Here is a 17182-nt window from a genome sequence, read left to right as displayed (position 1 = left end):
ACAGGGCCCATAATCCAAAAGGGCCCAAGAATAACTCAAAATATATATTGTGAACAAATCGAAAGATGCTATTACTCATGATATTATTATGATATTATTGATTTTATTATTATACATATGAAAAATTTTATTATATAAAAGGCCTTGTTTGTATTTGCTGAACAGGGCCCATAATTTTAACGGGACGCCCCTGTCTGAAGGCTATTGAAGAGTCTCATACCTACCTCGTTGTATTTCCCCAAATTACGCTCTTTCAGGTAAATCTCTTGATGAGTTGGTTCTCATTATGGATTCGCTCTCTAATTTTATCAATAGGAAACTTTTTCCTGTATTTTTGAATATCGATCCGTCCGATGTTCGAAATCTAAGAGACTGTTTTGAGGAAGCTTTCCAAACGCACAATGCCAACATGGATCCAGAGAGAGTTCACAAATGGAAAATAGCCCTAAAAGATGCAGGTCAAAGGTCCGGTCAACCTTTAAAAAATGGGTAAGCTTGTATTCATCTTATTTAATTTGTACAAGTAAAAATAAAGAACAATTAAATTGCAGATCAAATGCATATTGTTGATTTGGTTAAGATTTAATGTATTATCTATGAATTTTGACAGGGATGAGGTAGACTTCATACAGAAAATTGTTCAACAACTTACAAAGATTAAAATTCCATTGCAGATAGCTAATGCTGGACACACTGTTAGGATTAAACCACGGGCACAAGCTATAATTTCAGCATTAAGGTTATCGGAATCAACGGGTCGGGTAAAACAACTATTATACAAGCTGTGTTTGATAGAATTGTTGCAGAATTTGACTACTATTGTTTTATGAAGAATATCCAATTTTACAAAAACAAGGGTTCATTTTGGGAGGCTGAATTGCAGCGGGAGGTCCTTCGTGGTTTAACCAGAAATTATCTGAGTTACGGAAATGTTAGAGCCCCTGAGATAAGAAGATTTATAGATAGTCAAATGTCTCTAATCCCCAAAAGCACCTGCAACAAGCAAGCTAATCACCAAGCTTACCTTTACCTTTTCCCGCACTCACAACAACTATAACAAAACCTAATACCACATGAGTGGCGTATGGGGAGGTTGTAGCGACCCGACCAAATCATGTTTGACGGCGCCGTCTACTTAGGTCCCGTTACGTGGTCATAAGTCTTTAAGACAAAGTTTGACCAAAATATGTCGCCTTCATTTCAAAATAAAGATTGTTCTCAAAGTTTACAAGAATTGTTCAACCAATAGTTAAGTTACAACGTTATAATACGAATGAAATCTAGGCGACACGGTTTAAAATAAAGTCAAAAGACGCTCCATGAAATGCACATATACTCGACATCCAATGCAAGTATCAAATAATGAGCGGAAGCATGTATCATGTATCGTTCAAGGACCTGAGAAAAACATAGAAATCTGTCAACGAAAACGTTGGTGAAATCATAGGTTTAAGTAAGTAAGTACAAGTGAACCACAAGATTTGCATCAATGAAATAATAGTAATACATTCCAAAAGTTTGTTTCACGAGCACCCGATTATCAAAGCTTAACATTCCTTCCATTGTATACCCCATCACTTAGTGCTAGAACAAACACTGATTCTCGAAAATATATTTCATCCGTAGACGGTAGCGAACCGTCAAAGATGAGGGTTGTCAACCCATATGGCCATATAACATAAGTTCTCGCTTACACCCGGCAAGTGTAACTAATGATAATCGAATTGAGGATTTTTGTTCTAAACTCGTATGTAGAATGTTTGTTTTCCCGTTCTTGTGTTCACTTAGTTCAAAAGAATCGTTTATGTTTTCTCATCCCAATATAAGTTCAAAAAGAGTAAAAGTGGGACTATGATCTCACCTTGAGTGCACGAGTAGTAAAGTACTTCGACAAGTAAACGTGTGCAAAGAACAATGCTAGTCTTGACCTAAACAAATAGGTCGTATCAATAACGGTAAACACGATAGGTCAAAGATGTTCAATTAGTCCTATGGCTCGTTACGACTCGATTATTTAGCATGTGAAATCAAATTGTCAAGTTTCATGCAAGATACAAGTATATAAACAAGTTAGGAAGGTTGCAAAATCATTTGGTTAAGTTTGACAAAAAGTCAAACTTTGGTCGGTCAAAGTCAACACGTTCGGGTCGTGTCCCGAACTATTTTTCTGAGGTTTTTAATCATGTATGAGCATGCTAGGACAAGTTACATGTGAATCGGAGGTGCGTAGCATAGCAAACATTATTCGAAATTTGACCAAGTTGGACAGACCCAATCGGCGCGCCGCGCGGGTATATGGCGCGCCGCGCGGGTACCTGTGCAGGGAATTCTGGCAGTTTTTAAGTTTTATGCACGAACCTAACTTCAAACAATCACCATTTATGATCCGCAAACAATCAAGACAAGTATCTTATACCGTTGGGAAGGTAATTTGACGAGGAAAACAACTAAACACATTTCATCAATCAATCTACCTATCACAACAACCAAAACCGCATCTAATGCTTAACATTAACCGCATACAAGTTCATAAATGCAATTCAATGATTCGGGCAACCAATTTACATGAATGATATGCCGTTTCGAAGGTAATCAAGCATACAATCCAACTAAACACTTACCAATAATAATCCATGGCATTCAATGCATCAAAAGTCCATTTCAAGTTCATCAAACCCTAACCCAAATTCACCAAAATCAATAATCAAGTTCATGAAGTTTTCTAAGGCAACCTACACATCAAATTGAAGCTAGTGATGCTAGTAACACAATTAAAGCATCAACTTTTAACATCTAACAACATATGATCATCCAAAATTCAAGAACAACACACCAAAATTCAAGTTCATGCTAGTTACACTAAAACAACGAGATCGAGCATATAAATCATATATTCATGTTAGACTTGAGCCATAGACACTAATTAACACTTTTATAAGTTAAAAACATCAAGAACACAAAATCTAGTGATTTTAGAAAGTTACCCAAATGAGATGAGGTTGGTACCAAAACGAAGAGGATGAAGAGAGGATCACGATTATGTAATTTATTTTGTTGTAAGCCTCCTAGATCGAATTTAGATGATGATTGAATGAATATGGTTTTGGGTGTGTGTGTTCTTGCTAGAGAGAAAGAGAGAGAGATGGAGGTGGAAATGAATGGGTGAAAGGGGTTTGACCCTTTGACCTAGTCAAGGGTTTGATCCCTTGTCAAGTTTAGTCCCTCAACTTTCGTTCGGGTGCGGGAATTACCTAAACGAGATAATTTAAAACGCGTATCAACGGAAGATGTTATAAACATATAACGGACTTTATATTAGTATAACGGAAAAGTAAATGGAAAAAGGCGGGATGTTACATTACCTACTCCTTAAAAGAAATTTCGTCCCGAAATTTAAGTAGGCGTAGTAGTCGTTGTTTCTTCCTCGAGATCTTGCGTTTCCGAATTCACGAATAGATGAGGATACTTCCTTTGCATTTGATCTTGTCTTTCCCAAGTAAACTCGGGTCCTCTTTTGGCATTCCAACGAACCTTGACAATCGGGATTCGGCTTTGTTTCAATGTCTTGACGGAGGTGTCCACAATTTCAACCGGTTCCTCCACAAAATGAAGTTTGTCATCAATAGTAAGTTCCTCGAGAGGGATGACGATATCGGGTTCGGCAAGACACTTTTTCAAGTTAGATACATGGAAGGTGGGATGAACGGAGTTCAATTGAGGCGGAAGATCTAAACGATAGGCAACGGTTCCAATACGCTCCAAGATTTCGAAAGGACCAATATACCGCGGATTTAGCTTCCCGCGTTTCCCAAAACGGATTACACCTTTCCAAGGCGCGACTTTTAACATTACTCGGTCACCGACTTGAAATTCAAGATCGTTGCGTCGTTTGTCGGTATAGCTCTTTTGACGACTTCGGGCCGTCCTAAGCCTATCTCGGATTTGAACGATTTTCTCGGTGGTTTCGTGAATGAGTTCGGGTCCGGTGATTTGCACGTCGCCTACCTCGGCCCAACAAAGAGGTGAACGACATTTGCGGCCATATAGCGCTTCAAAAGGTGCGGCCTTTATACTCGCGTGATAACTATTATTGTAAGAGAACTCGGCGAGAGGTAAGTGCTTGTCCCAAGCTTTTCCGAAATCCACCACGCAAGCTCGTAACATGTCCTCTAAGGTTTGAATTGTACGTTCGCTTTGTCCATCGGTTTGAGGATGATATGCGGTGCTCATGTCTAAACGCGTTCCCAACGCTTCTTGCAAGGTACGCCAAAATCTAGAAACGAAACGGCTATCTCGGTCGGAGATAATCGATAAAGGTACACCGTGTCGGGCTACGATCTCCTTAATGTAAAGTTGTGCAAGTTTCTCCATTTTGTCCGTTTCTTTCATGGCAAGGAAGTGTGCGGATTTGGTGAGACGGTCAACAATAACCCAAATGGTATCATAACCGCCCGTCGTTTTTGGTAGCTTGGTGATAAAATCCATCGTTATCCTTTCCCACTTCCATTGCGGGATCTCGGGTTGTCGAAGTAGTCCGGACGGTCTTTGGTGTTCGGCTTTGACTTTGGAACATGTCAAACACTTGGAAACATACGTAGCTACGTCCCTTTTGATGTTCGGCCACCAATATAGTTGTTTAAGATCGTGGTACATCTTATTGGCACCGGGGTGAATCGAGTATCGTGACTTATGGGCTTCATCTAAAATAAGGCTTCGTAGATCCCCATAACTAGGTACCCAAATTCTTCCGGCGAAATATCGGAGTCCGGTTTCTTTAACTTCGAATCGAGAGGTGAGGACGTTCAAGTGTTCGAGAGAGATGTTTTCATCCTTGAGAGCCTCATCTTGGGCTACCCGAATTTGGCTATTAAGGTTGGTGTGAATGGTGATGTTTAAAGCTCGGACACGGAGAGGCACCGCTCTTTCTTTTCGACTTAAGGCATCGGCTACTACATTTGCCTTCCCGGGATGGTAACGAAGCTCGCAATCGTAATCGTTTAAGGTTTCAATCCACCTTCGTTGTCTCATGTTTAGTTGCTTTTGATCGAAAATGTGTTGAAGGCTTTTGTGATCGGTGAAGATAGTACTCTTGGTTCCATAAAGATAGTGTCTCCACATTTTAAGTGCAAAGACAACGGCTCCGAGTTCGAGGTCATGTGTCGTATAGTTTCGTTCATGAATTTTGAGTTGTCGAGAAGCATAAGCAATGACTTTCGTTCGTTGCATCAATACACACCCAAAACCATGTTTTGAGGCATCGCAATATACAACAAAGTCATCATTGCCTTCGGGAAGTGACAAGATAGGAGCGGTGGTTAGCTTCGTTTTCAAGATTTGGAATGCGGATTCATGTTCGGTCGCCCAAATGAATTTCTTTCCCTTGTGAGTCAATGCGGTCAGGGGACGTGCAACCAAAGAGAAATTTTCGATGAATCTACGATAGTACCCGGCGAGACCCAAAAATTGACGAATGTGAGTAGGAGTAGTAGGAGTCTCCCATTTGCTAATGGCTTCGATTTTCGTTGGATCGACTTTAATACCTTGGTCACTTACAACATGACCAAGAAATTGAACTTCCTTTAACCAAAATTCACACTTGGAGAATTTGGCATAGAGTTGTTCTTGTCTTAAAAGTTCAAGCACAAGTCGGAGATGTTGTTCGTGCTCTTCTTCATTTTTAGAATAAATCAATATGTCATCGATGAACACAATAACGAATTTATCGAGATACGGTTTGCACACGCGGTTCATAAGATCCATGAACACCGCCGGTGCGTTAGTGAGACCAAATGGCATGACAAGGAATTCATAACTACCATAACGAGTTCGGAAAGCGGTTTTGGAGACATCTTCCCCTTTAACCCTCAATTGATGATAACCCGAGCGGAGATCGATTTTCGAATATACACAAGACCCTTGTAGTTGATCAAAGAGGTCATCGATGCGAGGAAGAGGATATCGGTTCTTAACCGTCAATTTATTTAGTTCACGATAATCAATGCACATTCGTAGGGATCCGTCTTTCTTTTTAACAAACAAAATCGGAGCGCCCCAAGGTGAATGGCTAGGTTGGATAAAACCACGATCAAGTAGTTCTTGGATTTGACTTTGCAATTCTTGCATTTCGGATGGAGCGAGTCTATATGGTGCACGTGCTACGGGTGCGGCTCCCGGAATAAGATCGATTTGGAAATTCAACCGGTCGATGAGGTGGAAGACCCGGCAATTCGTCGGGAAATACATCGGAATAGTCACTAACAATTGGCACATCATCGATGTGCTTCTCATCGGACTCGACTTTCTTAACGTGAGCAAGGATCGCAAAACAACCCTTACGGAGTAGTTTTCTAACTTTAACACACGAAACGAGGTTGAGTCTGGTGCAACTCTTATCGCCGTAGACAATCAAAGGTTCACCATTCTCGATAGGAATTCGGATTGCGTTAAGATCACAAAGAATGTGAGATTTCGTTTTGACTAACCAATTCATACCGATTATTACATCAAAGCTTCCTAGTTCCATGGGTATCAAGTCGATTTCAAATTCCTTACCCAAAATGTTTAACGTACACCCCCGGTAATATGTGTTGGCACTTAATAGTTTCCCGTTAGCCACCTCAATGGTATAAGTGGTATCTAATGGAAGAGGTGGAGTGCTAAAATAATGAGTCAAAGTCTTGGATACAAAGCATTTATCGGCACCCGAATCGAATAAACAGGAGACATAAGAATTGTTGAGAAGAAACGTACCCGTGACTAGTTCAGTGTCATCCCGGGCTTCCTCGGTGTTGATGTTGAAAGCTCGGCCGCGCGTATTGGTGTTATCTTTCCTTTTCGGGCATGCATTTCTATAATGACCCGTTTGACCACATTCGTAACAAGTGCCCGTCTTTGGTGCATTGGGCCACTTTCGAGCAACGGGAGTGGCACTTTTACAATCGTTGGCCTTATGACCAACTCCTTGGCACCGGTGGCAAATTATCTTACTACATTCGCCAAAGTGATGTTTGTTGCATTTGTTGCAAAGAGGTAGGTTCCCGGCATAACCCTTCTTGCCGTCGAAAGTGAAAGATTTCTTGGCAAAGTTGTTGTTGCTTGATTGGGAGGGTTCCCACTTTCTTTTGTTGCCGCCCGATTTATCCTCGGCCTTAGGTGCCGGAACTACGATTTCGTCAACCGTTTCAATTAGTTGGCGAGTGATAATGCTAAAAACGAACATATATTTCATAGCATTATTCCTCAAGAAAGACAAGCTTTTAGTTGCAATTGTTCTATTTACAAGTGATATTCGTTTAAATAATAAAAGGTGAAGACAAAAGACAGATTCGACGATTTGAAGACGCAAACGACCAAAAAGCTCAAAAGAACAAAAGACAATCAAAAAGGTTCCAATTATTGATAAGAAACGTCTCGAAATCACAAGAGTACAAGATTCAAAACGCAAAGTACAAGATATTAAATTGTACGCGAGGACGTTCGGAAATCCGGAACCGGGACCAGAGTCAACTCTTAACGCTCGACGCAACGGACTAAAAATTACAAGTTAACTATGTATATAAATATAATATAATATATAATTAATTATATTAATTATATATATATTATATATATATATATTAAAAACCGTCGGCAGCAAGAAACTCCAAGGGTGTGAGCTGTAAATATATCTCCGCGACTCGCGGAGTTTTAAGGGCATTTTGCCGCGAGTCGCGGAGCCCCAAAAATCAAGTCTGGCTATAAAACCAACCGAATTCTGATCAAATTATATCATCTTTTTCTCTTCCTCTTCATACGTAAATATATTTATATTTATAATTTATATTTTAATTTTAATTATAATTCTAATAATAAGGGTATGTTAGCGAATGTTGTAAGGGTGTAAGTCGAAATTTTGTCCGTGTAACGCTACGCTATTTTTAATCATTGTAAGTTATGTTCAACCTTTTTATATTAATGTCTCGTAGCTAAGTTATTATTATGCTTATTTAAAACGAAGTAATCATGATGTTGGGCTAATTACTAAAATTGGGTAATTGGGCTTTGTACCATAATTGGAGTTTGGATAAAAGAACGACACTTGTGGAAATTAGACTATGGGCTATTAATGGGCTTTATATTTGTTTAACTAAATAAAAGTTTGTTAATGTTAATATAAAGATTTACAATTGGGCGTCCCTATAAATTACCATATACACTCGATCGGACACGATGGGCGGGGTATTTATATGTACGAATAATCGTTCATTTAACCGGACACGGGAATGGATTAATAGCCACTAGAATAATTAAAACAGGTGTGAAATTACATTCAAGGGTAATTGGTGTAATTGTTAACAAAGTAGTAAAACCTTGGTTTACACGCAGTCGATAACCTGGTGTATTCATTAAACAAAGTATTAAAACCTTGTTACAATTCGAATCCCCAATTAGTTGGAATATTTATCTTCGGGTATAAGAATAATTTGATGAGGACACTCGCACTTTATATTTATGACTGATGGACTGTTATGGACAAAAACCAGACGGACATATTAAATAATCCAGGACAAAGGACAATTAACCCATGGGCATAAAACTAAAATCAACACGTCAAACATCATGATTACGGAAGTTTAAATAAGCATAATTCTTTTATTTCATATTTAATTTCCTTTATTTTATATTTAATTGCACTTCTAATTATCGCACTTTTATTTATTGTTATTTTATTTTCTCGCATTTTTATTATTCGCAATTTCATTATCGTTATTTACTTTACGCTTTAATTTAATTCTTGTATTTATTTTATATTTTACATTAGGTTTTAACTGCGACTAAAGTCTTAAAATCGACAAACCGGTCATTAAACGGTAAAAACCCCCCTTTATAATAATAATATTACTTATATATATGTTTGTATTTTTATAAAAATAAACTAATATAGCGTTGAGCTTTGTTTAAAGATTTCCCTGTGGAACGAACCGGACTTACTAAAAACTACACTACTGTACGATTAGGTACACTGCCTATAAGTGTTGTAGCAAGGTTTAAGTATATCCATTCTATAAATAAATAAATATCTTGTGTAAAATTGTATCGTATTTAATAGTATTTTCTGCTAAAATTTAATAGTTTTTCCTAGTAAAATATAAGCTATTTTATATACACCTCGTTCGACATCAAGAAAGAATTGTTTAAGAAAGCCGTAAGCCATCAAGAAACAATTTCTTAAACAATTTCTTGATGTCGAACGAGGTGTATATAAAATAGCTTATATTTTACTAGGAAAAACTATTAAATTTTAGCAGAAAATACTATTAAATACGATACAATTTTACACAAGATATTTATTTATTTATAGAATGGATATACTTAAACCTTGCTACAACACTTATAGGCAGTGTACCTAATCGTACAGTAGTGTAGTTTTTAGTAAGTCCGGTTCGTTCCACAGGGAAATCTTTAAACAAAGCTCAACGCTATATTAGTTTATTTTTATAAAAATACAAACATATATATAAGTAATATTATTATTATAAAGGGGGGTTTTTACCGTTTAATGACCGGTTTGTCGATTTTAAGACTTTAGTCGCAGTTAAAACCTAATGTAAAATATAAAATAAATACAAGAATTAAATTAAAGCGTAAAGTAAATAACGATAATGAAATTGCGAATAATAAAAATGCGAGAAAATAAAATAACAATAAATAAAAGTGCGATAATTAGAAGTGCAATTAAATATAAAATAAAGGAAATTAAATATGAAATAAAAGAATTATGCTTATTTAAACTTCCGTAATCATGATGTTTGACGTGTTGATTTTAGTTTTATGCCCATGGGTTAATTGTCCTTTGTCCTGGATTATTTAATATGTCCGTCTGGTTTTTGTCCATAACAGTCCATCAGTCATAAATATAAAGTGCGAGTGTCCTCATCAAATTATTCTTATACCCGAAGATAAATATTCCAACTAATTGGGGATTCGAATTGTAACAAGGTTTTAATACTTTGTTTAATGAATACACCAGGTTATCGACTGCGTGTAAACCAAGGTTTTACTACTTTGTTAACAATTACACCAATTACCCTTGAATGTAATTTCACACCTGTTTTAATTATTCTAGTGGCTATTAATCCATTCCCGTGTCCGGTTAAATGAACGATTATTCGTACATATAAATACCCCGCCCATCGTGTCCGATCGAGTGTATATGGTAATTTATAGGGACGCCCAATTGTAAATCTTTATATTAACATTAACAAACTTTCATTTAGTTAAACAAATATAAAGCCCATTAATATCCCATAGTCTAATTTCCACAAGTGTCGTTCTTTTATCCAAACTCCAATTATGGTACAAAGCCCAATTACCCAATTTTAGTAATTAGCCCAACATCATGATTACTTCGTTTTAAATAAGCATAATAATAACTTAGCTACGAGACATTAATATAAAAAGGTTGAACATAACTTACAATGATTAAAAATAGCGTAGCGTTACACGGACAGAATTTCGACTTACACCCTTACAACATTCGCTAACATACCCTTATTATTAGAATTATAATTAAAATTAAAATATAAATTATAAATATAAATATATTTACGTATGAAGAGGAAGAGAAAAAGATGATATAATTTGATCAGAATTCGGTTGGTTTTATAGCCAGACTTGATTTTTGGGGCTCCGCGACTCGCGGCAAAATGCCCTTAAAACTCCGCGAGTCGCGGAGATATATTTACAGCTCACACCCTTGGAGTTTCTTGCTGCCGACGGTTTTTAATATATATATATATATATAATATATATATAATTAATATAATTAATTATATATTATATTATATTTATATACATAGTTAACTTGTAATTTTTAGTCCGTTGCGTCGAGCGTTAAGAGTTGACTCTGGTCCCGGTTCCGGATTTCCGAACGTCCTCGCGTACAATTTAATATCTTGTACTTTGCGTTTTGAATCTTGTACTCTTGTGATTTCGAGACGTTTCTTATCAATAATTGGAACCTTTTTGATTGTCTTTTGTTCTTTTGAGCTTTTTGGTCGTTTGCGTCTTCAAATCGTCGAATCTGTCTTTTGTCTTCACCTTTTATTATTTAAACGAATATCACTTGTAAATAGAACAATTGCAACTAAAAGCTTGTCTTTCTTGAGGAATAATGCTATGAAATATATGTTCGTTTTTAGCATTATCAAATATTCCCACACTTGAGCGTTGCTTGTCCTCAAGCAATATTGTCTTGAAATACTAGAATCACTTTTTTATTCTTCACACTTTGTACATCAGTGATTTCTATACGGCGGTATAAACAATGGTAGTAACGATATGGTTTACAGTCCCACATGACTATAAAAATTTAGATCCATTAAGGAAATTGGATCTTTATGAAAACATTTGATCTTTTGAAAATTAAATCTAGTTTTTACCCTAGATAAGTTTTTCGGAATAACCCTTTACCGGTGTTTGCAAAATATTTTTGTGGGTTTGGTGGGTTTCAAATTTGAAAATTTTAGCTCAAAACTTGCGGTTTTGTGTCACCCACTTGCTAACCTTGTATTTGGAAAGCAACACGTCCAGTTTACTTGTTCCGTATATTACCTTTCGGCAAACTACCGTCCGGTTGTAAAGGAAAGCGTTGAACAAGCAACTGTTAAGGCAATGTCCCGTGACATGCTTTTGATTATGGTCTATAACGCGTCGGACGCAATTACTATCCTTGGTAGGAGCAATAGTAAAGCTCACCCTTATAATTTTTCCGGTCTGGCACAAGGTCATGTCTTTGACCACTATGCAACCACCGTTCTTACGGTTGACACCTGATTTAGTTCAGGTGACCTAATGAATTCCAGGTGAATTCCTAGGATTTTACGTTCAATGGTAATGAACGCATTGAAAATAGGGTTTTTAGAAAACAAATCGGTTTATAATTTTGATCAAAATATTTTCTCGTTTAAGCTCGAGTTTAGATATCATTGAATTCCATGAGTTTGTAATTCTCAATCTTTAAGGTCAATCTCTAGGATTGAGTAATATCAGTCTTAAAAGCTGATTTTTAATCTTTAAGGAGATTATCCTTTCTGGGGATCTGATTCATTAGTCTTATCCAGCTAATTTGCACGGTGCCTCCCCATTGTACGAGATAAATCCTTCTCATGGTTAGGATAAATCTGACCACTTGGCGACCCTGTTTAATGCTGAGGTTCGTGGATTTCCTGCTGATTTTAGTGATGACTTTTCTAGATTTTTCGTCAACCTACAGCTGGTCTGAACGACAACTTCATGACCTAAATCAAGAAGCGCGTGTCTTTTTCGGAAGACTTTACTTCCTTTTAATGATGGAATTGATTCATCGTGTAGATCCATCTCTTCTTTTCTTTCATCGGGTAAAACAGTTTAGTTTAGTCCAAAGCAAAAGTATTTTCAGTTATTTGTTACAGATATATGTGACATATATTTAAAATAACTTGGTAAATTTTCCCACACTTGGCTTTTATTTTCCTTTTTATCGTCCTCTATTCCATTTTAAATGAATTTTAACATTTTAGTTTGTTTCTCAATTTATGTCCTTTCCGAGGTAACAATAATTTCGGTGTTAAAACCTAGTTTTATCGTTCATAAATATGTATAAACATGATTTTAATTCATTTAATTTTGAAAAATTTTACTAGAATTGGGTAGTCAGTATATAAGACTAGGGCTGTTCTTTTTTATCAGAGAGCACTAGATTCTAATACAACTACTGCTTTACTAGTATTTTTAATGGTAACCAAGTGTTTAATATAAAAATTTTAAAATCCGAAAGAATTTAATCCCTTCCCACACTTAAGATCTTGCAATGCCCTCATTTGCAAGAAATTAGTAACAATTTGAATTATTGAGGGTGATTTGTGTGAAAATGATTAAATTTTTACCAAAGTTTCCAAATATATTGGCGTTTGTTTGCTGAATGATAAATGGTGCACATCATTTGTTCATTCCGTCTTGTTATTATTTCACATATATTTTGCATCTTGTCGTCAAAATTACTTGCTTTTGCTGAACTTAATGCCAGTCTTTGAAAATGCGTTGTTTTACCCTGTTGTATACATAAGATAAACTGCAAACATATATACATATTTTTGAAGTTTGGTTTATTACCCCACATTCAAAAATTATTAAAATCTAAAAATAATAGTTAGATAATTATAAAAATGATTACAATATTAACAAAAATATTAAATGCATCAATAATTACAAATTACAAAATAATAAAAAAAATAAAAAGTAAACTAAGGATGATATTGGTACCAATAGGGGTTCCACGCATAACCATAAGTGCTATAGAATGCTTCGGCAGGGTCATACGTAGGATATGGTGGCTGCATCTCTATCGACCAAGGAGGGAAGACGGGTTTCGGTGTAGGAATATAGTTTCTACCTATATGTTGGCAATGCGCTATGATCTGGTTCTGATGAACTTGCCAATCTTCAAATGCTCTCTGTCTAGCATTTTCGTATTCCTGAGAAGCTATAAACCTATGCATTTCTTGCATCTCATTCCCCCCTCCTACATTACCTTGTTCCTGGTTTCTCTCTACCTGTGGATGTCTACCATTGTATCGTACTGCGGCGTTATTTCGCCGCTTCAAAACTTTCGCACCATGGTATACATTTAAACCTATAGTGTCGCGGGGTTCCGGCTCTTCTACTAATAATCCCCCCCGACTTATATCCACACCGAGATATTCACCAATCAAAGTAATAAAAATACCACCTCCTATTATGCTATGTGGACGCATCCCTCGAACCATAGCTGATAAATAATAACCCACACAATATGGTATACTTACAGCGCTGTGTGGGTCTCGAATACACATATGGTAAAACAAATCTTGTTCATTTACCTTTTCTTTGTTTTTACCCCTTTGTGTAATCGAATTAGCTAAAAACCTATGTATTACTCTTAATTCGGCTCTATCTATATCCAAATAAGAGTAGTTTCCCCCTTTGAAACGGTGATGGCTTGTCATTTGACTCCACACACCGTGTGTATCAAAATTTTCATCTATTTTCCTACCGTTTAGTATCAATCCTCTACAATCGGCAGACGCTAATTCCTCAGGCGTATATATACGTAAAGCCTGAGCCATGTCCAGTAAAGACATGTGGCGCATCGAACCGCTTAACAAAAATCTAATAAAAGAACGATCGGTTAAACTAGCTACCCGATCATTCAACTCTATACTACATAACAACTCTTCACACCATACTTTATATACAGGTCTGCGTATGGTGAATAAACATATCCAGTCATTAAAAGAAGAATTACCATACCTCTGTACCAGTAATTCCCTAATTGGCCCGGCCAATTCTACAGCTTCCAAGGGTCCCCATTCTATGACCCTTGGTACCTCAACAACCTTGGAATGAAGAGTATGCAAACCCCGTTGATATTTTGGATAATCTATCCAAAGTCTGTCAAATCGCAGATTCGGGTGCAACTGTTCCAAGTGCATATCTGAAAAGGTCATGACTGGATGAGGTACATCCTGCTTGTAGTAGTTATCTACCTCCTGTTGTTCCAAGTTCTCAGCAGGAGCATGGCGGGCTTGGGATGAAGATTCACCCCTTTCATTCTGCAAAACACATCAAACACAAATTTTGTGCATCCAAATATGCATTAGTGTCAGCAAAATCATCAATCAAAATAATTACAATGACATTATCAATTTATATCAAACTTAAGCTTATTTTCACATTTTTATCAAATCTACACTTTTTCAAATAAGCATATACGAAAATTTTCGCCAAGTTCATAAGCATTCAACTCAAATAACATGTCAAAATAATCATTACTAGCAAATAAACAAGTCTCAAATGGCATTATCTTTCAAAAATCAAGTTCATGAATTTTGGACTTGAAAAAGTCCACTTTAATTCTCAAAATCATGTTTAGGCTCAAAGTTTGGATTATTTAACTACCTAGACATGTTACACTACTCAATTTAGCAACAATTCATGACAAAAATCGGCCATAACCTGTTTATATCAAAAAGCCCCAAATTGCTCAAGAACACAAACCCTAGATTATTCAAAATTTGAAGTTTAAGGCTTCTAATCATGTTAAACAGCATCAATCTAGGTTATACAAGCATAATACATAAACAATTTAAGTCTAATTACACTAAAAAGCATTAAAATCAAATTGGGGAAAAATAGCTCAAGAACACTAAAATTCGAATTAAATGGTGTTTAGGTGTAGAAATTTACCGTTTTTCTTGAGTAGTTCTTAGATATCATCCTTCTCAACATGATTTTAGCAAAAAATTTGGTGATTAACGGTTAAAAATTGAGATTTTTGGGGGTGATTTTCGGGTTTTTTTCGGGGTGTTTTCGCAGCAGAATTCGCAGTGTTTTTGTGTTTTGTGTGTACAGATCGTTCAGCTCTTTTTATTTTTTTTTCTGGATTTTGGTCCCTCCGCGAGTCGCGGAGGTTTTTCACTTAAAACTCCGCGAGTCGCGGAGTTACTTTTTTTTTTTTTTTTTTTTTTTTTTTTATAATCTTTAACTTATAAAACAATTAAGAAATTAATTTTAAAATTTTGTTTCCCTTGTTATTTAGGACGAGGTCGTTTCGGATCGATGTCCTAGTCCGTCCCTCGACAAAATTTTTAAAATTTGTCTTTTTGTAGCGATTGTTTTAAAAGCTAAGATTTTTGGGTTTTTTCAATGTTTTTGGCATACTTTAAATCAATAAGATTAAAAATAATGATAATAAAAGTTCTCGTCCCTTCCTCGGGTAAAGCAATTTCGGTTCAAAGACCTAGTCTTCAACTTACGACGAATTTTAAAAATCATATTTTTAACTTAATGAGATAAAGTAAATTTTTGTTTTTAAATTCACACAACTTAAATATAAAATTCAAAATTAATATTAAAAATTCAAAATTCACACCAAACTTAAAATTTGAAATGCATAAAATTAAAATTTCATATTTTAAAAATTAAAAATTCACACCAAACTTAATTTAAAAATTCATAAATTCATACCAAACTTATATTAATTTTTCAAATATTTACAATTTTAAATATATTGTTTTTACAAAATTTACAATATTAATTTAAGATTTAAATATTAAGATTAAAAACATGGTAAAAATAAAATTAAAAATCTTTTTGTCTTTTTATCCCACTTTAATCAATCAAATATTATCAAAAATATGCGCCCCTCTTTTCGGTAAAGTAATTTCGGTTCCAAGACCTAATTTAACTCATGACGAATTTTTGAAATATTTTGGTTTGATTGATTAAAGATATTTATACCTTAAGAATAAACGTTAAATTTCGCAGTGATGTAATAAATTTTTGAAGGATATCAATAATTTCGGTCGCCAAACCTAATTTTATTTAATACCAATTTAATACTTTTTAGCGAACAAATTAGCGTTTATTATCAAAAGGTTAAAAATAAAAATAAAAATAAAAACTGTACAGACATACCTGTGAAATAGATTTCTTAGTTATATGATCTATTATATTCATAAGATAGTCGGTTTAATTGGTTTTCCATGGCTGCATAGGCGTAACCTCGAGCATTCATTGTCTTTTCTTCTAAACATATGAACGGTCCGTCTCTGCATAAAGTAACAAATTCGGTATTTGAATAGGTTTGATTATTTGAACATTTACCTCCATGTGACCATTTTCCGCATTTGTGACATCGTTCTAGGTGTCGTGCTCTTCTTTTCGCTGCGGATTTTGATTTTCCTTTACCAAATTGTAACTTATTATCTTCGCATCTGGATCCTTTTCTAACTCCGTCCATTCTTTCTCTGATTACTGATACTAATTCACTCGGTAGTATGTCATTATTACGTTTAGTGATCAAAGCGTGTAGCATTAGACCATGGTTTAGTTCACAGGCAGTCTTCATTTTGTAAAAACCTAAAAAAAATAAAAATTCAGAATGGGGGGAGAAGACTAGTTCTTTAGGGTCTGCTAGGGAAAGACCATACGTGTTCCATTTTCGAGAACTACATGAAAACAGACAATCTAACTCTAACAGAAATACATATTATCCTTTAAAGACTTGATTCTCCCCACACTTAGTTAGCTGTGGTGTCGAAATTGTGATTAACTTCGTTGTCGACTTCCATCGGACCATGTATGTAATGTTTAACTCTGTGACCATTAACTTTAAATTCAATCC

The 17182-nt window shown here is 35.6% G+C and overlaps 1 protein-coding gene across 6 annotated transcripts in view; it reads left to right on the top strand.

The window, feature by feature from the left end:
- Nucleotides 1-17182, top strand: part of LOC139886629 (uncharacterized) — a 38501-nt gene that overhangs the window by 359 nt on the left and 20960 nt on the right. Inside the window, exons 2-4 of one of the 6 annotated variants that reach the window (XM_071870559.1) lie at nucleotides 166-257; nucleotides 370-489; nucleotides 675-761. In XM_071870559.1, coding sequence (XP_071726660.1) covers nucleotides 433-489; nucleotides 675-761 — 144 coding nt within the window. In that variant the 5' untranslated portion in view covers nucleotides 166-257; nucleotides 370-432. Of the gene's footprint in view, nucleotides 1-95; nucleotides 490-610; nucleotides 762-17182 lie in introns of those variants that run through there. The other 5 variants (XM_071870557.1, XM_071870558.1, XM_071870555.1 and 2 more) reach the window with 5 other exon arrangements.

Source organism: Rutidosis leptorrhynchoides, chromosome 1 (assembly GCF_046630445.1).
Source record: "Rutidosis leptorrhynchoides isolate AG116_Rl617_1_P2 chromosome 1, CSIRO_AGI_Rlap_v1, whole genome shotgun sequence".
Lineage (NCBI taxonomy): Eukaryota > Viridiplantae > Streptophyta > Magnoliopsida > Asterales > Asteraceae > Rutidosis > Rutidosis leptorrhynchoides.
Note: the sequence above shows the minus strand (reverse complement) of the source record. Positions and strands in the feature narration are given on the sequence as shown.